The sequence below is a fragment of the Quercus suber genome, unplaced genomic scaffold (assembly GCF_002906115.3).
Source record: "Quercus suber isolate HL8 unplaced genomic scaffold, Cork oak 2.0 scaffold_11, whole genome shotgun sequence".
In the NCBI taxonomy this organism is placed as follows: Eukaryota; Viridiplantae; Streptophyta; class Magnoliopsida; order Fagales; family Fagaceae; genus Quercus; species Quercus suber.
The window spans coordinates 2,247,260-2,273,231 of NW_027069477.1; the positions used below are offsets into that span (position 1 = coordinate 2,247,260).

The 25,972-nt window shown below is 37.8% G+C and overlaps 1 protein-coding gene and 1 pseudogene across 1 annotated transcript; both read left to right on the forward strand.

Annotated features, from left to right (window-relative positions):
• Positions 1-16,270: 16,270 nt before the first annotated feature.
• LOC112019259 (anthranilate phosphoribosyltransferase, chloroplastic) lies at positions 16,271-21,588 on the forward strand. The gene is made up of 10 exons (XM_024051790.2): positions 16,271-16,693; positions 16,794-16,937; positions 17,551-17,712; positions 18,517-18,600; positions 19,095-19,283; positions 19,965-20,055; positions 20,627-20,686; positions 20,802-20,920; positions 21,018-21,152; positions 21,251-21,588. Exons 1-10 carry the CDS (start codon positions 16,496-16,498, stop codon positions 21,284-21,286), a joined length of 1,218 nt encoding a protein of 405 aa, XP_023907558.2. The 5' UTR covers positions 16,271-16,495; the 3' UTR covers positions 21,287-21,588.
• A 175-nt stretch (positions 21,589-21,763) lies between these two features.
• Positions 21,764-24,584, forward strand: LOC136069862 (pentatricopeptide repeat-containing protein At2g26790, mitochondrial-like; annotated as a pseudogene).
• The last annotated feature ends 1,388 nt before the right edge of the window (positions 24,585-25,972 follow it).

Sequence of the window (25,972 nt, forward strand, 5' to 3'; positions counted from 1 at the left end):
GTTTCAATCTATGACGTTTACTCTTGATCTTGATGATAGTTATTTATCATATTATCAGACCAAAACACCAATCAATTTTTGGTGTAAGCAGGAATTGAACCCATAATTTCTTATTCAACCATCCAAAATTTTACTAGTTGAACTAACTGAAATCTACCGGTGTCTTAAAAACCCATGAAACATATATTTGATCCTCAAAAAGTTTGTACAATTTTTATTTTATCCTTAACATTTAAAAAGTAGCAACTTGGCCTTAAAATAATGTAAAACGATTCATTTTGGTCAGTACACTAATCCGAAAATTGATGTTGTCTAATTGGCCATATTTACAATAGAAAAGGATGTAGATGATTACTTAGAAATTACGTGCGAGCAACCACAGTAAATTAAAATGACAGTTCATGTGGTAAATGGTAAGAGGGAACTATTAAGGGTCCGTTTGGATAGCACTTATTATTGCTGAAAGTTGATAAAAACTGATTGTTGCTGAAAACACTGTAGCAAAATAATTTTTAAATGTGTGAATAGTGCCGTGGGACCCACTTTTAATATTAAATATTGCGTGAACAGTGCGTGAACAATGCACGCACAGTAAATTTTGTCCCCAAAGTCAAAAAAGCTGGCCAAAAAAAAAAAAAAAAAAACAGAAAACGCAACTTAACTTTAAGTAGAAAGAAGTGCTATCCAAACCTTACCTAAGCATCCTCAGTAAAATAAAACGACACTGCTTTTTTTTTTTTTTTTTTTTTTTTTTTTTTTTTTTTTTTTTTGAGAAAGAAGACATCATATTATTTTATTAAGGGGGCCATTTGAATCAGCTAGCAATACAGTAAGGAGGTCTGGTGGTACATCTTCCATCTAGACCGTCATATGTGTGAGAGAATTTGCTTTCCTCGCTAAGTAATGAGCTACCTTATTTCCTAGTCTTCGTATAAAGGAAAATTCCACAAAAGAGAAATGTGAACTAAGAAATAAAATATCTTGTAGAAGGTGCCCATAGTGTGTCAAATTGCTGGTACCCTATTTTAGTGCTTTCATCAGGGTCTCAGAATCTCCTTCAAGTATCACGTTATCAAAGCCCAATTCCAAAGCCAACTCAAGTGCTCTTCGTGCTGCAAGGATCTCAACTTCAAACACCGTGCTTGGGAGTGGTATTTTCTGTGATAAAGAAGCCATAGGAAGGCCTTCATTGTTTTGGATAATGATCCCCATGCTCGCAGTATTTGTGTCCGTGAACGTTGCGCCATCAAAGTTAATTTTGTAGCTGTTTTCTCCAGGTGGTAACCAAGTGGCTGATCGTTGAGGTAACGCTAATCTTTGGGGCAGCGTTGGTGCTTCACTTGGGAGGGTTTCAAGCCATTTTTCACAAGCTTTTCCAGAACTTTGTCCAACGATATAGCTGGTTTGTCGAGTCGAAGATTGTTTCAACGATTCAATAGGTTCCAAATCATTGAGGTAAAGAGCTTTGGTTCTTTATCACCTGAAAAAACAAACTCAATAATGTCAGTGAAAGAGGTGCTCCTCTTGAGAGCATCGTGGTTCCACATGGGTGTGTGTCTCCAGAGGGGTTCAAGCAGTGGGCATCTATATAGTGCGTGCACTGTATCTTCCTTGTGCTGTTTACAGGCCTTGCACAAGTCATCTACCAAAATTTTATGCTTGACCAAGTTCACTTTAGTAGGAATAGAATCTCTGCAAGCTCGCCAAACTAGATGTTTTACTTTGTTTGCCACTCCCAAGTTCCAAATTTTTCTCCACAACGGCTTTATGGGTTCAAAGTTGGACGGTCCTTGTTGCTGTCTCAACTATACATCATGTAAGAACCTGTATTTGGACTTTACCAAGTATTCTCCATTTGGATTAAAAGGCCAGATCAATACATCATCTTGAATGGATCGGTATAGAGGTATATTTTTTATGATGGAGGCTTCAAACTCATAGAACATCCGCTCAATGACATCCTCCTTCCATGTTCTATAGATCGAGTCCATCAACTCCCTAACCATGACCGTTTCTCCACCAACAGGTTTTAGTGTGATAACCTTTGGACAGCTTTTAATAGGGAGCCAATTATCACCCCAAACATGGACTGAATCTCTCCTTCCAATTCTCCATGTCGCCCCCTTTTTAATCACCTCCCTACCTTTGAGGATGCTCTTCCAAGCATATGATGTATTACTCAGATTCTTAGCTTCCAAAATTGTAGAGTTTGGAAAGAATTTTGCTTTGAAAACTCTATAGAACAAGGATTGAGAGTCATGAAGGAGCTACCAAGTTTGTTTTGCTAAAAGAGCATCATTGAACAATGAGAGATCTTTAAAACCCATACCTCCTTGTGATTTTAATCTACATAAATCTTGCCACTTCACCCAATGTACCTTCCTATTATCTCCTCTTTGGCCCCCAAAAAATCGACAAATCAACAACTCAATTTCACGGCACAAAGTAATCGACAATTTGAAACATGTCATAGTATATGTGGGGAGAGCTTGAGCCATTGCTTTGATCAAAATCTCTCTCCCTGCTTGTGATAGAAGCCTTCCCTCCCATCCTTGCAACTTCTTCCAAACCTGTTGTTTAATATGGGTGAAACTCTCCTTCTTTTTTCGACCTACAAGAGATGGTAGGCCAAGTTATTTCTCATAGTGGTGGATGACCGAAACTCCAAGCAACTCCTTAATCAATGTTTGCCTCCTCTCATCTGTGGACTTGCTGAAAAACAAAGTGGTCTTCGCTCTATTAATTTGTTGACCGGAGGCTCTTTCACATTTTGCAAGAATATTAAGCAAGCTTTGGCATTCGCTTTCACTAGATCTGCAAAAAATGAGACTACCATCTGCAAAAAGAAGGTGGGTTAGTTTAGGCCCATTACGGCAAATGGAAACCCCCTTAATATCTCCATTCGTGGCTGCTTTACTTATCAATCCATGCAACCCCTCGGTGCACATGAGAAAAAGGTAAAGGGAGAGGGGGTCACCTTGGCGAAGTCCCCATGTGGGGGTAATCTCACCATGAGGTTCTCCATTTATCAAAACAGAGTAGGATGCCGTTGTAATACACACCATCATAAGCTTCACCCACTGCTTATGAAAACCCATTTTTTCCAGCACTTTTTCCATATAAGCCCATTCCACTCTGTCATATGCTTTTCTCATGTCAAGTTTCAAAGCTATAAACCCTGTCTTCCCTTTGGTATGATTTCTTATATAGTGCAAAGTTTCAAAGGCTACCAGACTATTATCAGAAATTAGGCGGTTTGACATAAATGCACTTTGGTGCTCAGAGATAAGTAATGGCATAATATCTCGCAATTTGTTTGCTAGTACCTTAGAGAAGATCCTATACAAAACATTGCTTAAACTGATAGGCTGAAATTGATGCACATATTTTGGATTTTTTACCTTAGGAATTAGAGTGATAAAAGAATGTCCAAGTGATGGAGATAAAAACCTGGTATTAAGGTAATGCAAAATTGAAAGTGATACAACTAAACCAATCAAAGACCAATATGTTTTATAGAAAAGAGGTGGCATATCGTCGGGGCCAAGCGCTTTCATAGGCGCCATTTGCTTGAGGGTAGCCTTAACTTCCTCCATTGTAAAGTCCTTAATAAGCTTGTCATTCATCTCATCTGAAACCACCCGAGGGATAACCTCCATTACTTCATCAAAGGTATCTGGGTTTGCAGAGGTAAAGAGGTCCATATAAAATCTCAAGATTGCGACTGTAATCTGTGTTGGCCGAGTGCACCATCTGCTTGTGTGATCATACAGACTTTTGATGTAATTTCGGCGACGTCGTTGAGAGGCTCTGCTATGAAAAAATCGTGTATTACGGTCCCCATCCTTAAGCCACATAATTCGTGATCTCTATGCCCACATTTTGCCTCTTTATCTAGCAATAGATTGACTTCAAATTCTAGGATTCTCATGCAAGTGGAATCTCTAGTTCTGACTGCCTCTCTCTCAACTTGTTGTAGTTGCTTTCTTTTTTTCTCTAATTCATGTTTCACAGTACTGAAACTCTTTTTACTCCACCGAGTTAATTCCTGTCCACACTTGTCAATTTTTGTCAGCATCCTTGTCTCCCACAGGTCTGTTACAGGTTCCTTCCAAACCGCCTCCACAGTATCACTACAACCTTTGTCAATCAACCACATATGTTCAAAGCGAAACGGTTTTTGAAAGCTAGAATCCATACCTTCAGGTGTAATCCAAAGTGCTTTATGATCAGAAGTTGTGACATCAACATGATGGATTTGAGTGCCAGGAAACATAGGAAACCATTTATTGGTCGCCACGGCCCTATCCAACCTCTCCCACATCGTATAACCTGTATAGTGCTTATGCCATGTGAAGGGGAATCCAACAAACCCCAAGTCCATGAAGCCACACTCATCCAACACGTCTCTAAAGGATTGCATTTGAGTGTGTGGCGTATCTCTGCCTCCTTCTTTTTCTGACTGTCGTGTTATTTCATTGAAGTCCCCCGCGCACAGCCAATGAGAGACACTTCGATTCTTCAAAGTTCTAAGTTTCACCCAAGCTTCATGCCTTTTTTGTGTATTAGGTTCACCATAGAAGCTAGTGAATCTCCATTCATTATCCTTATTTTTATTGATGGTGGTGTAAATATGGTTATGGGAGAAAGTTTCTATATCCAGATTAAAATCTTCCTTCCAAAAAATGGCCAAACCTCTTGCCTTATTTCTTCTAGGAGCTTCAAATAAATTTTTGAACTGAATTATTTGTTGTATCCATTCTAGCCTTGCTTTATCTGTCCATGTCTCGACTAAAAACATGACAGAGGAATCTTTTGCTCGCACTATCTCCACAAGTTGATCTTCTGTACGTAGGTTCCCAAGCCCACGATAGTTCCAAACTATTAAACTCATTGCTTCCGGCGGGGCTGGGAACCAGCCTCTGCAAATATCTCTGTGTTATCCATATCAACTTGAGAAACCACATGTTTCTTATTAGGTAACTCAGTTTGATGAAAAGAATGAGTAGCTGCACGTTTTTGCCCCAACACTTCTGTTTTACCCGAGTTAAATTTACTATCTGCTCTTGGTATGCGTTTCCATGTGGGTTGGGGAAGAGGGTTGATGGTGGTGTCTGTCAGGTTTGGTTTTTCAGTGGGGAAGATGGTTGATTTTTCAGTGGTTGGAGTATTTAGGGTGGGTAGTGTTGGTTCAGGTACGTGGTATAAGTGAATAGGGCTTGTCGTGGATGATGGGGACAGGCTAGGTGTGTGGGAGAGAATTTTGGGATTGCTAAAGTTTGGAAAGGGTACGATTTGATTAGGGGAGGATTTTGTGATTGGTGGATTTTGCTGGTTGATACTATCCTCAATAGGTAAGTCAAACTTGCTTAAGTCACGGTCCAGCTCATCTAGGTGTTTTTGAAATTGGCCATGCGTGGCATGTGGCATAAAATCCGGACATAAATGAGTAGTATCAGTTTTGGTATTCTTATTAAGGAAAGGATCCTTCAGAATTGAATTGGAGCAATTAATGGGTTCAACGGTTACCTTTTTGGGTTGGGCTGTGGTGGTCTGAGTTTGTGCCGATGTGGTGGTCATTGGTGGTTTATGAGATGGTTCAGGGGAGGCTCCGTTGGTTTGCCGTGGCTGTGTTTTTGCATAGTAACCCAGGACGGTAACCACCGTCTTGTAATAACCTGTAAATGGAGGAGCTTTTATCCATGGGCCATATTGTTTGTTTGCCTCAGTCAAAGTACCCTCACTATCTGTCCACAAATCACAATCTCTATTGTTATGGGTCAGGCAGCCACACCAGTAACAAAGATTGGGCAGTCGCTCATACTTAAAAGATACCCAATGTTCTTTGTCATCATCCAAAGCGATCGCCCGCCCTCGACACAAGGGTAGTGAAATATCCACCTTAACCCGGACACGCATAAATCCTCCTCCATCCATGGTGTGCGATGTTGTTTGTGGTGCTACCTCTCCCACCAGTTCGCATAGGCCTTCTGCTACTCGTTTGTTCCTGAAGCGTATCGAGATACCATGTACTTGAACCCAAAAATGTGTGGAACTGAAATGCATATCTTCTACCTCTGTATCTTTGTCATACCGCTGTAGAACCACTAAGTGTTTGTCAAAACTCCAAGGTTCATTGGACAGAATAGAATCTACTTCTACCTTATTATCAAAAATAAAGAGAACAATGTGGTTCCCAAGATTTTTAATCCTGAAGTCATTTTTTGATCTCCACAAGGGTTTGAAGGTAGCTGCTATTGCATCAGTATTCAAAGCTCTTTTTGTCAAAAAATTTGCAGCTATGATGTGTTCAGTCGTTGCCAGATCTTGGTGAAGTCGAAACTTTGGTTCTTCTCTATTTGAAAGAGAGAGCCCCGTCCGCTGCTTGGTCAGATCTTCCATGGACAAAATGAGAGAAATTGAAAAAAAAGAAAAAAGAGTGTTTCCCAAACCCCAAAACAGAGAAAAAATCCCACAAGCCTTAGGCTGACATTGTCACACTAAGGAACAAAAGGCACCTTTTTTGACAAAAAGGGACAAACCCGTTCTACAGTCCTAGGAGAGATCAGAGAGTATAACCTTTCCTAGTAACAGAGAAACCTTCTTAAATATGATAGTCAACAATATTTTGTAAGGTTACCCATAAGAAGGAAAAACTGACACTGTCATGTGATCATAGGGAATTATCACTGTGGTATTAATTTTAAGAAAAGCATGTTATTTCGACACCTACTTGATCAATTGAAAATTTATCTCGACACATCTTCAACAGTTAGTTGATCAATCAAGAATCGTACATTCAGATTTGACCTATTTGGTTTTTCATTAGGTTGGCCATACAAAGTGAGTTTTTGTAATCCTAATGGGTAGCATATATAAAGGCACATCAAACGCAACCTTTATGGAGGTTGGAGAGGTAAAGCAACAAAAATCCTAAACTTTTCAAAGAGTAGATCTTAGCCTTCATCCAGTGTATACTCTACTACTTTTGTGGAGAAAATCTTCAAGTAGGTATTTGAAGTCGAGGGTATTTGAATTTGTGGATTCAAATTTGCGTTGGTAACGTCAGTAAGTACCATATAGGCTATAACAATTTAGAATAAGTTATTCTTCACTGGAAAAAGCTTCAATTATTTGAGTGGATATGTGAATTTGTTTTGCCTCTAAGGTTAATATATTTATTTGAGTGGATGGTTAAGTCCTCAGAGTCGTTTTTTACTTTATTATAGTTGTTCTTTCATTTTTCCCTATGTCACCATATGTTTTATTATTTGTGTGAATTTTTTTTTTTTTTTTCGTATGGTTTATGTTGCTAGCTAAATGGTAATTAGCTTGTAAATTAATCTGAGTGGTAATTTAATATATTTATTAATTCTGCCCCAAAATCAATTGGGGTTTAAATTTTTTTCCTAACATTATTTTCATTTTTTAAAAATTTGCATAAATTTCAACTTTTATCAATATTAAAATGTCTTTTTTTGTCCCAAAACTATTGAAAACATCACACTTTCCTTCTTTAAACTTTTAAAATATTTTTTTCACCTCTAAACTATTGGGAAAAAAAAAAAAACATTTTTTGTCCCTATTTTTGCAACTAAACTATGGAAAAAAAATGTTTTTAAAAGAAAATGTAATGCTTTCAATAATTTAAAAAAGATAATAAGAAATTGGGTGAATTGCAAATTACACTCCTAAAGTTTGGGAGTAATTACATTTTATATCCTGAAGTTTCATAATATAGATTTTACTCCCTAAAATTTTGGGGAATTTGGATTTTACTTCCTAAAATTTTGGGGTGTTTAGATTTTACACCATAAAGTTTTAGAATTTGGTAGTGTAAAATCCAAACAACCCTAAATTTTAGAGGGTAAAATCCAAGTTTTGAAACGTTAAGGTTTAAAATCTAAACATCTCAAACTTCAAGAAGTAAAATCTAAATTCTAAAATTTCAGGGTATAAAATCCAATCACACCCAAATTTTAGGAGTGTAATTTGCAATTTACCTTAAGAAATTTTTAAAGTTTAGAAAAAGAAAAAAAAAATTAATGCAAAATTTAAGGCCCAAATTGGGCAAATCTTAAAGTTAAAATGGTGTGTTTGACCCAAAAATAAAAGGTAATGTTGTTGATGAACATGAGCATTCACATGAATCACATCCAACTTAGAAAGCTTTACCAAGTTTTTAAAGTTAAAAAAAAAAAAAAAAAAAAACACTTTTATTGCTTTTTTAGCTACCAAATTTTCAAATACACCTTACATCTCACTCTTCATGTTTTTTATACATTCAATAATAATAGGGATTTGAAGCTTCTTTTTAAGAACCAATCATAATTCATAGGGATCAAATGTAATCTTCACGGTGATTTTGAAATAATTCTTTCAAATGAATGAGAAGCACATCTAAACACCTTTTTTTTTTTTTTTTTAATTATTATTTTTTTAACCTATATTATTGCAGAGAAAGACTAAAATTTCTCGAAAAGTGCTAGGCGGCTTGTTTGGCTTTTATAGTTGGGTTTTCTCTCTAAGGTTTCTCTGAAACCCTAGAGGTGAAAAAAGGTGCTTGTCGTGGACAAGAAAAGTTTCTCCTGTTTAGGTAGAAAACTGGTTTTCTACATTCTCCATTGTCTGACCGAGTCTCATGGAGGACTTATCAAGACGTTGTGAGAAACTTAAACTCTCAGAGCACGAGGGGATGAGGTAGATCTTGACGTTTAAGAAGCGACGGAGGGATGGATCTTAGCAGGAAAGTTTTAACAAAGAGACGAATAAACTTAGAAACGGTGGTTAAAGCACTAAAACCCATTTGGAAGACATCGGAGAACTTCGAGGTTCAAGATGCTAGTGATAATACAGTGCTCTTTCTGTTTCAGAATGAAGAGGACATGGAAAGAGTGCTTTGGTCAAGTCCATGGTCCTTCGACAAGTATCTAGTAGTTCTACAAAAATTCAAAATTGGAGACTCAGTATCCACCATGAGCTTTGACAGGGCACCCTTTTGGGTTCAGATTCACGGGTTGCCCATGAGAATGCAGACCAGAGAAGTCGCCGAGAAGATTGCAGGACCCTTAGGCGACGTGGAGAAGGTTGATGTGGGGGAAAAGGTTTCAGCTTGGGAAGTATCTCAGAGTACGAATGAAGCTTGACATATCTCAACCGTTGAGCCGAGGAAGAACCATAAGGATGGGAGGGTTGAAAACAGGATGGGTAGACTTTCGATACGAGCGCCTCCCCATTTTCTACTACTGGTGCGGTAAGATAGACCACGATGATCGAGACTGCCCTCTTTGGATAAACAGTAAGGAGTCCCTTGGTTCGGAAGACAGGCAGTTCGGTCCGTGGTTACGGGCTGATTCCAAACGTCTCCAACAACCCATGGTTGCGGAGGTTGATAAGAGAAAGCCTAGCGGGTGCAACGGGGAGGAAAAAGTAGTGGACGAGCCGGTGAGCAGCCTCGGCCAGGCTCTAAACCTAGGCCAACGGCAGCAGCAAGGAGTCATAGTGGGGAAACCGTTCCACAGGGAACGAATCCTCACCGAGTTGTGGATTTGGAAATGGAGGATACTTCGCCGCAAAGATCTCGCATAGCGTTATTCTCGGAGCAGTTACGTGAAATAGACCAGGCAATTAAGGAATTTGATATCCTTAAGGAGGAAAATAAGGGGAAGGACAATCACGTGGTCTACAATAGAAGGGTGCCAGCCAGCCATGGTAGGCCACAAATGAAGCAGAATTTAAATTTGGGCTCGAAACAAAGGAAGGAGGCCCATACGGTCCTTGAGAAGAGGGAGGGGTGACTAATAAAGTTGATGGGCCATTGACTCCCCAATTTTGCAGAAAGAGAACTTGAGTCCACGATAGTCAATTGAGAAGCATAAGGAGACTCGGGGTTTGGCCCAGACCTCTACCTATGGATCTTTTAACACCTTTATACCTGAAGGTGTAAGGCACACTTCGGACTATCAGCTCTCACATAACAATTCTCTGGGTAAAGAAAACAAAACAAGGGTTTCGATGGTCGACAAAACAAATGGGGATAGATGCACTGAAAAATTGGGTTCTTGGAAACGCATACCAAGAGAACCAGTGGAAGGGAAAGACCGAGCTAGTGGAGAGAAGGCAGTCGGTGACAAAAGGAAATATGCAGTGCCACTCAAATAAATTCAGCAGAACTTTTAAGGAAAAAAGGAGCAAGATGGAGGCGCAGGTTTCGCAATGGGTCAGTTAATGGCAAAACACTTGGGAACGGCAGAGGTTGCTAAGCAACCCCGCCGAGATCAATGAGTACATTAGTCTGGAACTATCGGGGGCTTGGGAACCGTCGTACAGTTCGCGCCCTTGAGAAGGTAGTGTCTTCTAAAGATCCCATTTTAATTTTTTTAATGGAAACTAAACTTGTTGTTGCAGAGTTTGATTCAATAAAGGAGGGTTTGAAAAGGTCCAAGGTTGGTGGTGCTTAGTATACGAAGGAGTGGGGGTTTAGTGTTATTATGGAAGAAAGAATTCTTTGTTTCGGTACAATCTTACTCAGAGAGTCACATTGATGCGATCATCAACCAAAATGATGGGTCTCAGAATTGGAGGTTCACGGGTTTCTACGGTAACCCGAACACTAACAGAAGGAAGAGTCATGGGTATTGCTAAAGAGATTATCTAGTAATAACAGTTTGCCGTGGGTATGTGCTGGAGATTTCAATGAACTCATGCACAATGGAGAGAAAGAAGATGGAAGCTCGAGGCCAGTGCGACAAATGGCTAATTTTTGTGAGGCGATAAATTCATGTCAGTTGTGTGATTTGGGCTACATTGGTCAGGATTTTACTTGGAGTAGATGCCTGGGAAACAGAGGATGGGTAAGGGAATGCCTGGATAGAGCATTGGTTTCTTCTGGTTGGGCTGCTAAATTCCCAAAGAGGCGTCTATATCACAAAGCCAACTCTTCTTCAGATCATTGTATACTCTTGCTGAAAGACAGCCCATTGACGTCTCGGAGAAAACGTGGTCCTAAACCCTTCCGCTTCGAGACAATGTGGCTTAAAGAGGAGTCATGTGCTGATGTTGTAAGTACCGCTTGGCTCAAAGGTATGTGTAGCGATTCAGGTTCATCCCTTCACCATTGCCTCGAAGAATGTCGTCTTTCATTAAGTGCCTGGAATAAAAATGTTATTGGCCATGTTGGAAAAAAAATAGCTTCATTACAAGAAAAATTGGAGACGTTAGAATGTCAGAAGGGTAGCCCATTGATATTGGAGGAAATCCACTATACGTGGAGTGAGCTAAACAAACTATTGGATGCCGAGGAACTCATGTGGCACAACAATCTCGGATTTCTTGGCTAAAGTCAGGTGATAAAAACACCTCTTTTTTCCACACCAAAGCTTCCAGCAGGCTTCAACGGAACACCATTGATAGAATCCAAGACTCAAATGGAGAATGGCAGGAGGATGGGGAAGTAATTGGCAGGATTTTGTGGAGTATTTTGACTCTCTTTTCACCACCTTGAACCCAGTGGTAAGTGATGAGCTTCTCACTGCTGTCCAATGCAAAGTTACGGGCCCAATGAATAGCTTACTTCTAAGAGAATTCCAAGCCAGTGAGGTAGAAAGGGCACTGAAGTAGATGTTCCCAACCACAGCACCCGGCCCGGATGGAATGCCTCTGATCTTTTACCAGCACTACTGGCCCATGGTAAACTCTGTAGTCTCTAAAACTGTTTTGGATTTTTTAAATTGCGGTTTAATTCCTCCAAACTTTAATGAGACACATATAGTGCTGATTCCAAAAGTTAAAGATCCAAAACTAGTGACAAATTTCCGCCCTATTAGTCTTTGCAACGTGGCGTACAAGATCGCAGCTAAAACTATTGCAAACAGACTCAAGCAGATTTTGCCAAAACTAGTCTGTGAAAATTAGAGTGCGTTTGTGGCAGAACGACTAATCACTGATAATGTCCTAGTTGCATCAGAAACCATGCACCACATCAGCCAGAAAAGGAAGGGGAAAATAGGGGAGATGGCACTCAAGTTAGATATGAGCAAAGCATATGACCGGGTTGAATGAAGCTGCCTTCATCAAATCATGCTTAAGTTGGGCTTTTCAAAAAGGTGGGTAGCACTCATCATGCAATGTGTTAGTTCTGTCACCTATGCTGTTTGCATCAATGGTGTTCCTCAAGGCCACATCACACCTTCAAGAGGTTTCGTCAAGGAGACCTACTATCGCCATATCTCTTTCTATTTTGTGCGGAAGGACTTTCTGCCATGTTCCACCAAGCAGTCCAGAGGCGAAGATTAAGAGGGATTGTGGCAAGCAGAAGTGGCCCAAAGCTCTCCCATTTATTCTTCGCTGATGACAGCCTAATTTTGGCCGAACCACTCGTGAAGAAAGTGCTGAGATTATGAGAATCCTAAAAGTATATGAGGACTCCTCGGGGCAACAGCTAAATAAGCAGAAAACCTCTTTGTACTTCAGCCGGAATACAGCTAGAGAGGTGCAGGAAGCTATCAAGACTTTGTTTGGGGCACAGGTGATCAAACAACATGAAACTTACCTTGGTCTTCCTTCCCTAATAGGCAGATCAAAAACCAACTCCTTTGCCCAACTAAAGGAGAAGGTGGCGAAAAACTGTCCGGTTGGAAGGAGAAGCTTCTCTTACCTACTGGAAAGAAAGTCCTTATTAAAGTAGTTGCTCAAGCGGTGCCAACCTACACAATGAGCTACTTTAAAATTCCCAACTCGATTTGTGATGAACTTACAAGTATGGTGAGTCAATTTTGGTGGGGGCAGAAAAAAGAGGAGAGGAAAATGGTTTGGCTGAGCTGGGACAAGATGTGTCTTCCCAAGGAAAAGGGAGGAATGGGTTTTCGTGACCTCAAAACATTTAATAGAGCCCTCCTAGCCAAACAAGGTTGGCGGTTACAAACCCATCCCGACTCTCTGTTCTATAGGGTATTTAAGGCAAAGTATTTCCCAGACTGCAATTTTGCCTCAGCCTCACTAGGCCGAAACCCATCCTATGCATGGAGAAGCATCATGTCAGCCCAGGAAGTGGTGAAGAAGGGTATGAAGTGGCGTGTAGGGAACGGTGATAGCATCCTTTTATGGTCGGACAAATGGTTACCTGCACCAGCAACTCAAAAAATCTTGTCTCCCCTGAACCACATCCTGCCTAATGATGCTAAAGTCAGCACACTAATTGATTTGGAGAAAAAAGTGTGGAATGAGCAACTGGTCAGATAGGTGTTAGGTGAGGAGGAGGCGGATTTGGTACTAGGAATTCCTTTGAGCTTGTACCTACCTCCGGATCGATGCATATGGGCTGGCAATCCTAAGGGCAAATTTACAGTTAAATGTGCCTATAAGAGTCTGATGAAGGGCCATATCAACTGCAGTGAAGGGGAGTGCTCTGATGGTACGGTAATGAAACAAATATGGAGATCCATTTGGGGTATGAAGACTCCAAACAAAATCAGAAGCTTTGCTTGGAAGGCTTGCCGAGGCATCTTACCAACCAAAGAAAATCTGAAAATGAGACATGTCATAGCCGATGATCTCTGTGAGACCTGTGGACAAGAGGCAGAAAACTACAGCCATTTATTCTGGTTTTGTGATAAGGCAGCTGAGGTATGGAGTAACTGCAAACTAGTCTTCCCCTTTCAAATCGAGAAAAGGTGGAACTTCATTAATGTGATGTGGCAGATTATTAGGCAACGGCCCATAAATACTGATTTGTTGGAGAAAACCGTGACTGTGTGTTGGGGAATTTGGAAAAATAGAAATGCATTTAGGCATGGTGGCACAAGAAAACAAGGTAGCGTAATTGTTCATGGTGCTATGGAGCTGGTTGAGGAGTACCGAACTGCAAATGAGGTGGTAAGCTCCATTAATCTCTATGAAGCAATCAAATGGCACCCACCCGAGAGTCCTCAGTACAAGATGAATATAGATGGAGCCGTGTTCAAAGGGCTGAAAGCATCAGGAATGGGTATGTTGGTGAGGGACGCAGAAAGCAGAGTCATGGCAGCTATGAGCAGAAGATTCCCAGCACCCTTGGTAGCTTTGGAGATTGAAGCAAAGACTATGGAGGCAGCAGTAATTTTTGCTTGGGAAATGGGGTTCAGGGAGGTGTCTTTTGAGACAGATTCCCTGATTCTCTACAGGTCTCTCTTAGGCACATCTGAACCGCCATCTTCCATTGAAACCATTATTTCTAGTATTTTGTCTGTAGCTCAATACTTCAATTTTTTCAGTTTCTCCCATGTCAAAAGGCAAGGCAATAGGCCTGCCCATATATTAGCGCAATTTGCGAAACAGATTAGCGACTTTCAAGTTTGGTTGGAGGAAACTCCTAACCTCATTGAGTCTGCCTGCTCTCAGGATGTAAACGCCTCAGACTTTGAGTAATAAAAGAAGTTATGTCTTCCCATCAAAAAAAAAAAAAAAAAGACTAAAATTTCTCATTAAAAAGGACCAAGACTTTATGCGAATAACTTTTGCTTTCACTTTGAGCATGTAAGGTTGAATCCTTTGAAGCAATCCAAGAAGTGGAATGGTGGATGAGCTTTGACATTGGCAAATTAAGTCGAAAAATAAAATGCTGTGAAATCCTAATGGAAGAGAAGACTCGATCTTGATGGTGACTTTCTGTTTCAATGAAGGGATGATGGTGGCTTAACAATACAATTGGCAGATGACACATTAATTTTTTCCATCCAAAAGATAATGGCAATAACTAAATTGACACACACTGAATATGTTAGGGGCTAAATTGAAATATGGTGTAAGGATAGAACTAACTTTGTAATTTACCCTATATTATATTTTAGGCACCTTCTTCTATTTGTGAACCTTAAATTATTGCCTAGATGGCCTAATGGATGAGAGGCTCTAAGGCCATAAGAATTGGGAAACAAAAAGGGCATATCCCTAGTTTTAATATGACAAACTCACGATGAAGTTATTTTTGAGAGAGTTTTAACCTATGGTGTCCACTCTTGATGAAATGGTGTCCTCTCTTGATGAATGAAAGGAAAGACAAAATAACCCACTATAGAGGAAATACAATGAATGCTAAAACTTTGATCAATTGGGAAATGAAAGAGCCCCTTGGCTTGAGTTTTGTGGTAAGGATGGAAACATTTAGGGGTAATTTTGTAATTTTATAATTTGGATACAATGGGTTTGGTGGAAACTCTAGCCAGCCATTTTCTTTCCTTTTTTCTTTTCACCCCAACCAAACACAACATTAAAAACAAAATGTTACAATGCTAATTTAAAAAGGAAAAATAAATAAGATACAATTCCTAAGTGTTGTATAATAACTTCTCCAAATACATTCAAAGTATTGAAGTCTATTAAAATTTGATTGAGTAGTCTTTTTTATTTTTTTTTTCAGAAAGAATTTAATAAAGTAATCTAGTACCTAAATTTTACCCATTTAAAAATAATTAGAGAGAATAAAAAAAGAGTCTAAATTTGGTAAGGATATGGTGTAAAACCCATGTTTTGCACAATCCAATAAGAAATTGTCATATAACAACATTTTACTTAAAATTCAATACAACTTACCACGCCTAATAACATCCGAATAAACTTCCAAATCCCACTTTGAATGGATTTATATATAGGTATTATAATTGATTGGGTGTGGTTAAATTTATTCTTAAATATGTGATAAAACGACATGGCATGTTGAGATTGGAAGGGAGTTTTACTCCACATCCTTATAAAATTTAATCTCATAAAAAATAATAATGATAATAGTAATGATTATTTCACATTTTTCTCACCTAATCACTCGATCTACATGATATCGAAGTGCATTGGAATTCAAAAATAAAATAAAATATCGAACTAATAAGTGGATTGGATTTAAAATTCCTAAGAAAAGAAATAAAGATAAATATTTTTTGTTTTTTTATTTGATCAATACAAATATGTATTAGACTTTTGTTTTTTGAGGTTAAATGCATAGTTTTAAAAAGTGGACCAAACTTTACCGGTTCAATTGAGAATCCGACCATAATTTGGTTTACTAATAACAAAGAAACCAATACCACCATGTACACTTGATGCGATAGTCACTTTATAAATATAAGTAGTTGTAGGTGTGAGATAAGGGCCAGGTTTGAAGTAGGAGCTAATTCCGGTTAAATGCGGCCATCTGGGTAAGTGGGTGATTTACCCACACATTTTTTCTCACCTAATCAGCCATCACCGAATTTACATGCTATAAATGCTCCTTTTACACAGATGACATCTTACATAAAAAACTGGTAAGTTACATTAAATTTTCACATATGGTAACCCCAAATATGGATTCCGATTCTATCATTGGCCTTCTGTGCTGGACAATGATATTACTCCATGACATATTAAAGCGGCAAAATAGAACAACCCATCTCTTCTTGTTCGCTCATAAAGCCAAATACATTCACATAGAGACTCACAGTTTCTGTTCTCAAAGATCAGTTTTTTGTTGTGAAGTTGGTCTGCAATGGCTGTCTCCTCCCACAAATCTCAAATCCTTTTCCCTTCTTTGAATCCCAATCCCAAGCTTAATGCCCCTCGAAATTGCTTTTTCACACACCCAGTTCCTCGCACAAAGCAACTAAGTCGAAGAACCACTCGGGTCTCTGTATTTCCCGGCACTGTATCTGATAGTTCAACCCAAAAAGTACAATCTTTCAATGAGGTACGGATTTGGGGTTGTTTCGTTTTGTGTTTATTTGTAATTTTGGTTTCTGGGTTGTTTTGGTTTCTGAATTTTGTTTGGTTTTTTGAGGTTGTTGCAGTTGATTGAATCATTGATAGATCGTGTTGATTTATCTGAGGCTGAGGCTGAGGCTTCCCTTGATTTTTTACTAGAAGATGCAAATGAGGCACTGATTAGTGCTTTTCTTGTTCTGCTGAGAGCTAAAGGGGAGACATATGAAGAGGTAAAAAGTTCTCTTCTTTTGAGTTCTATTAGAATGAGTTTTATCATTGACATTTCAAAATTATAGTATGCTGTTTGCCCACTTGGAATTGATAGATATGGTATTAGAATTTATTGTCTGAGTGAAATTTCATGGAATAATGATATTGAAGGCATGTTTTCTAGCTGCTTCTTAACACTTAAAAATCATGTGAATAGATTTTTACTTGATAAATCTGAGGCCACCCACCCAAGTTTTTTGCCTAAATGCTTTTATGGCCTGTTTGGATGGAGGGGGGAAGGAGGGGGAGTAGAGGGGAGTAGAGTAGAATTGGCTAAAAACAAGTTAATTTTGTGCTAAATTTACTCTACTCCCTCTCCTTCTCCCTCAATCCAAATGGACCATTGAGGACTTAAGCCAATTCAATTTTTGTCTACAAAAGAATGCTTAATGTTACAACAAATGGAGGATAATGAAGGGTTCAAGCGATAGCCTTGTGGTGATGGCATCTTCCTGTGTGGTGTCCCATGTCTATGGTTCAAACTCCACCTCCCCCTCCCCCAATATCTACCTATCTCAAAAAATGGAGGATAGTGAAAGTTAATATTTTTATGGGTTTTTAATGATTAAACAGGTTGTGGGGTTGGCAAGGGCAATGCTCAAGCATAGTGTGAAGGTAGAAGGGTGGAATGATGCAGTCGACATTGTTGGAACAGGTGGTGATGGAGCAAACACTGTGAACATTTCCACTGGGGCTTCAATACTTGCTGCAGCTTGTGGTGCAAAAGTTGCAAAGGTTGGCATCCCTCTCAATGTTGTTAAAAGTGCGTTTAAGCGCAAAGCGCAGAGCGCAGAGCGCAGAGCCCTTGGGGCTTTTTCCCTCTAAAGTGAAGCGCCTCACAAAAGTGCGCTTTAAGCGCGCTTTTTTGAGCTTTTTGTAAATTTTTTTTAAAAAAAAATCCTGATTTGATTTTTAGCCATTACATCTAAATATGTTTGATATAAGCCATTGATTTAATATATAAAAACTAATAGTGTGGTGTGCTACCATACACCTAAGCCTATCTCTTTAAATATTTTTGAACTTTTAACCACAACCACAACCACAACCACACAAACAAACACTAAATCAGACAATCACAAAGATAACATTACTTAACATTCTAGTACTTTTTAGCCTTTGCCTTCTTGGTTTCATACTTCTATTTTGATTCAACCATGTTTTGTAATCATGGCCATCAAATATCATGTTTGCATATATATTATAAAACACAATAGAATTATATAAATGTTATATAAATTATATGAAATGTTTTATTGTAATTTATATGATTAATTGATCACTTGATTGTTGTGTTGAAAATTAATAATTTTTTTTAAATTTATTATTATTATTATTTTTTAAATGTGCGCTTCACATCGATCAAGTGTGCGCTTGCGCTTTGCTCTTTGCGCCTAGGCTCCAGGAGGCCTTTGCGCTTAAGTGCGCTCAGCGCTTTTAACAACACTGATCCCTCTACACTTACTTTGAGGCTGTGATCTTTAGTGAGATATATTACAAATGTATGAAATAGTGATTGATTAATTGTTTTGTGTTCAGCAAGGAAACAGGTCAAGTTCCTCCGCCTGTGGAAGTGCTGATGTATTAGAAGCATTGGGAGTAGCTTTTGACTTGGATCCTGAGGTTAGTGTAATTAATTTTATTTTTCAAAATTTAGTTGACGCTCCAATGATATTATGGGTAGTGAGTGACTATGCTTCAGAGCAGCTTCTTGTGTGGTGAGAAGCATATTCTGACCGTTAGGAGATTATAAACTGGCTGCACTAGACTTTATAGTTTTAGACAATTCAAGAAATACATTTCAACCTAGAAGTTATCGTGATAATTTTGCAGTCAGATGAGGATGCTATCTCTATCTGATGATAGATGTTTTTCACTCATAAGCACAACGGTAATTAGTATTTATGCCCATAGTATTATTTCCAAACCTATACCCACTGAAACCCCAAACTATATCTAGCAGAGAATTTTTTTTTTTTTTTTTTTTTTTTTTTTTTTTTTTTTTAAATGTGAATGTTTGTGCTCTACTTATATAATATGAGAAGAGTGCCAATATTCTGAACAAATGATTTTTTCCTATATTAATTCAATTTCTCATTGTTTTTTCTTTAACTCAGGGGGTTACGAGGTGCGTGAACGAAGGAGGAATTGGGTTTATGATGGCTCCAAGGTATCACCCAGCCATGAAGATTGTCGGCCCTGTTAGAAAAAAGCTAAAAGTGAAAACTGTGTTCAACATATTGGGCCCAATGTTGAATCCATCTAGGGTTCCTTTTGTTGTTGTTGGAGTATACAAGGAAGACTTGGTAAGTATTTGTATCAAGAATATTAAAATTATCATCTACTCTCCTAAAACTTTATTTCTTGATGATTTAATTTCATATAACTCCCCCCCCCCCCCCCCCTCCCATCACCAAAAATTAAGAGATTTGAAACTAATTACATAACAAAAGTGATTGAATATTTCATTGTTTCAAATGTAGTCACTATTTTGCTAGGATTGTTTCAATAGATATAAGGTTGTGACTAAATAGATAATTAATAGATTAATTGTTAGTAAGATTCAAAGGATTTTGATTTTGATTTTGGGTCTTGCTTGAATTGTTGATGAATGTATAATTGACTGAAAACTTTTTGAGTGTTATGTACTTGCTTATTGGCTCAACATAGTGCTGGAGTATCTCAAATTGTAATCCAGTTAAAATGTTTTGTTTGCAGTAGAGCTTAGACAACTTATAGTAGCAAAAATTAATCTCTATTGTTTCAGTTTGAGAGCATACCAAACTAAAGCAACCATGTTAATGTTTCATATTTTTATTATTACAGTTATCACTTCATCATTGATTTCATTGTGTATTCTCTAATAATAGAAGGAAGCTGATACAAAATTATATACTGTTAATGGACTTGGGTTCACTTTTCAAGTAATTAGTTGCGTATATGTGATAATAGATTTTTTCTTAGTATATGTTCTATTTGTTGTTTAGGTCTTAAAAATGGCTAAAGCATTGCAGCTTTTTGGCATGAAAAGAGCATTAGTTGTTCACTCAGAGGGCTTAGATGAAATGAGCCCCCTAGGTAAGATACTTCTCTTTTTGAATGCTGAAGTATGCATATTACAACTGTAGAATTTGACATTTTCGTATCTTTCTCTCTCTCTCTCTCTCTCTCTCTCTCTCTCTCTCTCTATTTTTAAATTATGAGATAAACTATGATGAAGAGGCCTTCCATCAAGATTGATCGGGCATAACCCATTTTTACATGCCTTGGTCAGTTTTCTTATTGATCCAAACCATTTACATAGATTTACAAACAAAAAAAATTGTATCTCTTACATTTTGCATTTGTAATTAGTGCCAACTTATTAAATTTTTTGCTTATATTTGAATGGCATATAACATTGCTTATCCATGTCAAAAAAGAACATCTTTTTTAAGTGGAAAAAACCATAATTTATATTTTCAATTTATGTCCTCTCACATATTTTTCCTCAGTGTATCGCATAATTTAAAATTTTCTAGAAGCCTATCAATACGTGTACAAATGGTGATGCTCTATCAATCTTGATGAGGTGTGCCCTTTTAAAGTTTATCTGTTTAAGTATATTTGTAGATCTCATCTTAGTCACGGATCAATGGTTTGAATACAGGACCTGGGCTAATCCTTGATGTCACTCCAAAAAACATTGAGACATTCTCATTTGATCCATGTGAGAATCTTGCCTCTAATTTTTAATTTGTTCATGTTTGATTAGTATCTACGTAGTAATGGTTATGAACAATTTATTTATGCTTACTAATAAAGACATAATGTTTATTGGATAGTGGAGTTTGGCATTCCCCGCTGCACCCTAGATAGCTTGAAAGGTGGAGATCCAGAGTATAATGCGGATGTTTTAAAGCGTGTGTTATCAGGACAGAAAGGGTCCATTGCCGATGCACTTGTAAGTTCTTTGGCAGTCTGGCTCTCATTAAGCTGTTAATGTCATGAATTACTACTTATGATCGAGAAATCTAATAATTACCAAAATATTTGAACAGATAATGAATGCAGCAGCTGCTTTATTGGTTAGTGGTCATGTGAACACCTTGGGTGAAGGGATAATTTTGGCTCGTGAAACACAAGAATCAGGAAAAGCTCTTCAGAGGCTTAATTTGTGGATAGATATTTCCAATGTAAGTTAACTAAAATAAAAAAAATTAAAATTAAAATAGCTTCAAATTGTGATTGACTAATATAAACTTCTTTGATCTCATTCGTTTGATAATTGCAGAAATTGAAAAACGAAGCAGCCCTTAAGTATGCCTGAGACTCTAATATCGGTTAGGGAGTTCTGAAGATTGAAAGCCAAAAAATAGCATGGTAAATGTCAAAGTATTCTGACATGTGAAGGCTTCTAAGTATTCAGACGTGAAGACTTTGAAGTGTATAAACTTTCACCTGCTTAAATTTTGAATGGCCCATTTAGAGCCAAGTCTTGTAATCAGTAGAGCTTTATGCTTCATGCTGATGTTTTTCAAATTTTAGGGATGTTTATATCCCAGAGTTGTTTCTCAAGATGTAAGTGACCTACAAGAATTGATAAATGCAGTATTTCACTTTGAAGTAGTATCCAAAGAGACAGAATAGCAGTAAAATAATTGGTTGAGGAACTATTAATGTGCATCTCTCTCTCAGACAAATAAAGAAATGGAATTGGTGTTCAGAGCATGAAGAAAGAGCAAAGAAGAGCTAGAAATGGTGTTGAACTAGGCTAAGGAGGTTATATCCTCCACACACTTCGTGATCTTCAGGTTGTTTTTATTTTTTTTAATCTATCCATCATAGTATGCAAGCTTCTATTCAACTAGATCTGCATATGTTATGCCATAACAAATGCACATGTTAAAAAAGATATCCTGTTACTTGATAGAGATTTTGAATCTCTGATAAGTTCTGTCATAGTGAGAGTACAGATGCCAAATTTGAAGTGAATAAAAAAAATCCTATATTTTAATTCTTGTCCAATTACCATCATCTGTTTTCTTTGATCTCACCTACATGATCATTTCTAGCATCCAAGTTGAACAACACTTATCACTTCTCTATTTTCGTAACAATGAGAAACTCGATGACTGTTCACTATACCGTATTCTTGAGGAACTTTTTGTTTTAAATGTATGTTCTATTTGAAGGAGATGGAAGTGGTATTCAAGCAGCTCTAGCAGAGTGGACAGGACATAGAACCCTAAAAGGACTGATTGAAGAATACAATTTTCAGTTTCTTGTTATCTTTTATTGTAGTGGTTGTAGAAAACTGGTTGGGAGGTCAGCTTGTTCCCCTTCTCGCCAAAGCTGGTGTGATTGCCAATTACTTTGCCCATCTGTGTGAATAATGTAGATTCCAGATGTTTTTGTAAACAAGGTGAAAACAAAGAAATAAAAACATTACAAATGTTCCTAGATCAAGTTTCATTGGCCAAACTACAAGTTTTGTAATAACACTACATTGGTTGTTTGACACTTAAATGTTTTTTGGTAATGGAATGAAATACTATTTTAGAGTTTAAACAACTCTACTGAGGTTTTCCGCTAATCAAACTTTTTGGGGTCAAGCTCATGTCCTGTTTGAATGTCATTAGTGTAGCTTATATGAGTGCTGGTCGGAATGACCCTATTTTTTTTGTTTATATATGCTTTCTGTTGAACTAAGCAAAATTCCAAAGACAACCTCTCATTTTATAATTTTTATTCTCTTTTTGTAGTTGGATTGCAACCGGAGTATAAGTCTTGTAACTCTTATTTTTCTTTAGATTGTACCTTATACACAAAGCCATGGAAATTTCTGATTTGTTTGAATGCGGGCTTGCAGTGGAGGGGCTGCAGCCTGATGAGACATTGCTTAGAGCATACAATGCATTGGTTAGATCTTGGTATATGTTTGATGTGGCCATTGATGTTTCGTTCCAAATGAAGAAGTGCTGGCCCATATCTTCACCTAAAATTTTCTCATGAATCGATTATTTAAGCATGCCAAAATGGAGCCCTAATGATTGCACCTATGCCATTGTGATTGAGGCACTCTGCAGGACTGGTGATATGGAAGAAGCTGTTCATGTTTTTCAGGAGATGGAGGAACCTGGGGTTACCCCTAGAGCTTTTGCTTGAACAGAACATATTGAATGGCTTTGCACCCATCAGAGGTCGTATTTGGGATAAAAAGTGCTACAAGCATGGAAAGGGGCATCTGCCTCTATTGATGCATATGCTTATGCTGCTGTCATTTGTGGGTTCTGTGACAAGATATGGTGCATTGATCCATAGGCATTGCAAGAATTGAAATTTTCTATAAGCTTAATGATATGATGTAAAAGGGTATATAAAGTTGGTAATTATGTGATTGTTGGCTTGATTCTTCAATGATTGTGTAATATGGGCATGCCTTTGGAAGCATTGTGTCTATTTGAAGAATTGAAGGGATGAAGAATTTTTCCTGATGAGCTTCTATACAATATTGTGGTGGATGTTTTTTGTAAACAGGGGAAAGTTGAAGAAGCCAAGACATGAAAGGTAAGCATATGGATTTAGATATTAAGCACTATATGACCTTGATTTAAGGATGCTATTTCCTTGGAAAAGTTTTTATTGCCTTGAATCTATTTGAGCAAATGAAGGAAAAGGGGTTCAAGCCTGACATTGTTGTTTATGATGCACATACTGGCGGGGTTTCTAGAAATGGCTTCACATCCAAGGAACGTGACCCTTTGGATTATATGGAGGCACAGGGTTTGAAACCAAAATCTGTTACACACAACATGATTATTGAAGGTTTTTGTAAAGGTGAAGGTGGATGAAGCTGAGGAACTGCTAAGAAGTTTGGAATATAAGAGTGTGGATAACTATTCTGCAAAGATTAATGGATACTGTGTAGCCAACCATAAAAGTGAGGCCTTTAAACTTCTTGTTAGGCTGTCAAAGCTAGTCCTCAGCTAAGAAGTTTGGAATATAAGAGTGTGGATAACTATTTTGCAAAGATTAATGGATACTGTGTAGCCAACCATACAAGTGAGGCCTTTAAACTTTTTGTTAGGCTGTCAAAGCTAGGGGTTTTAATTAAAAAAATGTTCATGTGCTGAACTACTGAGTAACCTTTGCTTGGAAAGGTGTCTACAATAGACCTTCAAGGTGCATTGGTGCTTGAGACAATGTTGGCATTGAATACTTATCAAAAAAAAAAAAGACAATGTTGGCATTGAATGTAAAACAATAAAAATAATGTTCAGTAAAGTTTTAGCTGCCCTGTGTGAGGCTGGAAATATGAAAAAGGGCCGGTGGCTTTTTGATGATGGAGTTGAAAGCGGGTTAATTCCTGATGTCATTTCCTACATAATGATGATATATGGTTATTGCAGATGAATTTCTTACGAGAATCCCATGATCTCTTTCATCATGTGAAGGAGAGGGGCATGAAACATGATCTCTCTCTTTCGTGGTTGTATGGTATAAATTTTGTTTTGATTTTCAACAGTGTATATTTCCCTTTGTGGAGTTGGATGCTAGTACTTTGATCTTGTTCTTCCTAAAATTGTTGCCACCAAGAGCTAAAATTGAAAGTGCTTAAGCCACTCTTGGGTATGTATTTTATCTTACACTCTCTTAGCTTCTTGCATAACATTATTCATTTTTTATTGGTTAATGAGACCAGTGGTTTTGAACCCATAATCTCACCCTCCACAAATTCTTGTGGAATGAGGAAGTGATATTTGAGCCAAAGCTCATTGGATTGACATGATTATCATCTTCTACAAAATGTGACTTGTTGCAGTTTCCATTAATCCTGGTTTTCCTTTTGAACAAGGTATTGCTAATTAGAGTTGTTACGAAGAGAGAGAGTGATTGCTTGTCTCTAAATTTTGCTACCCTTTAATGGCTTTTATGTTCCTTGTCTGATTTGTTCCATAATTTGGCCATTGTAGGTACAATGTAGCAATAAAGTGTGCAACTAAGACTCCAGGTACCGTATGCATTGGGAAGTTACACAATTAACCAAAGAAATAATTGTCATACTAACTGGCTTATTGTTAGCATATAAAAATGGTTTGGTTTTGACAGATGAAGCTCATGTCAAGGAGTTTAACTTGAAACAAATGTGGAGTCGTTCAAATGGGTTTTTAAACTTTCGTTCAATGAACTTCCCTTATGGTCTATTGTTATTTTCTTCAGATTCTATTTGATAAAAGGAACACCGTGCTTTCCATTAACAACAGGTACTGTATTCAGAGAACCAATTATCCAGCTTGTTCCCGGTTTGTAATGTTTTCTTGAAAGCCAGTTTCTTTTTCATGATAAAGCCAAGGGCCCAGAATCCAGATTGACTTGGTTTTCTTTTCAGTCCAGGGCAACACATACAGATTCAACCAACCTGCTGCCTCCGCACTTCCAAGTTCAAAACTTGGAACACAACACTATTTTGATAATCAAAAACATCCGATCTTGGTGAATTCGCTGATTTGATATTCTGTGAGCCAGGGCATTTCTTTAAGAAAGCACTAATAAATCAACAAAAATACACTCTGCTTGACCATTTCACATCAAATCATCACCATGACTGATATTGCTTCCTAAGCCCGCATTTCATACACTGGCCGATTGGGTTGAGCTTAGCTGTTTGTGAGTGCTTGTAGGGCAATTGGACATGGATCAATTATGCTTGCAACTAAATTCAAGAATATATCCTCAAAAAACCTCTAAAAGTAACATAATTTACTTATGTTTGAATGGATTTTAGTTAGCTTAACCAATAAAATCTTTTATTGTTGAATAAAAAATTTGAGTTTAATCTTAGAATACACCAAAAATTAATTGGTGTGAAAGCAAGAGTAAAAGGTGATCACCAAGCACGTTACTCAAAATCAAACAAACGAATGTAGAGACCAAATACTTTTTGAAGAAAACATCATATGCATCACAAATCACAATGCTGAATCACAAGTATTCGGATTTTATGACCGATTTC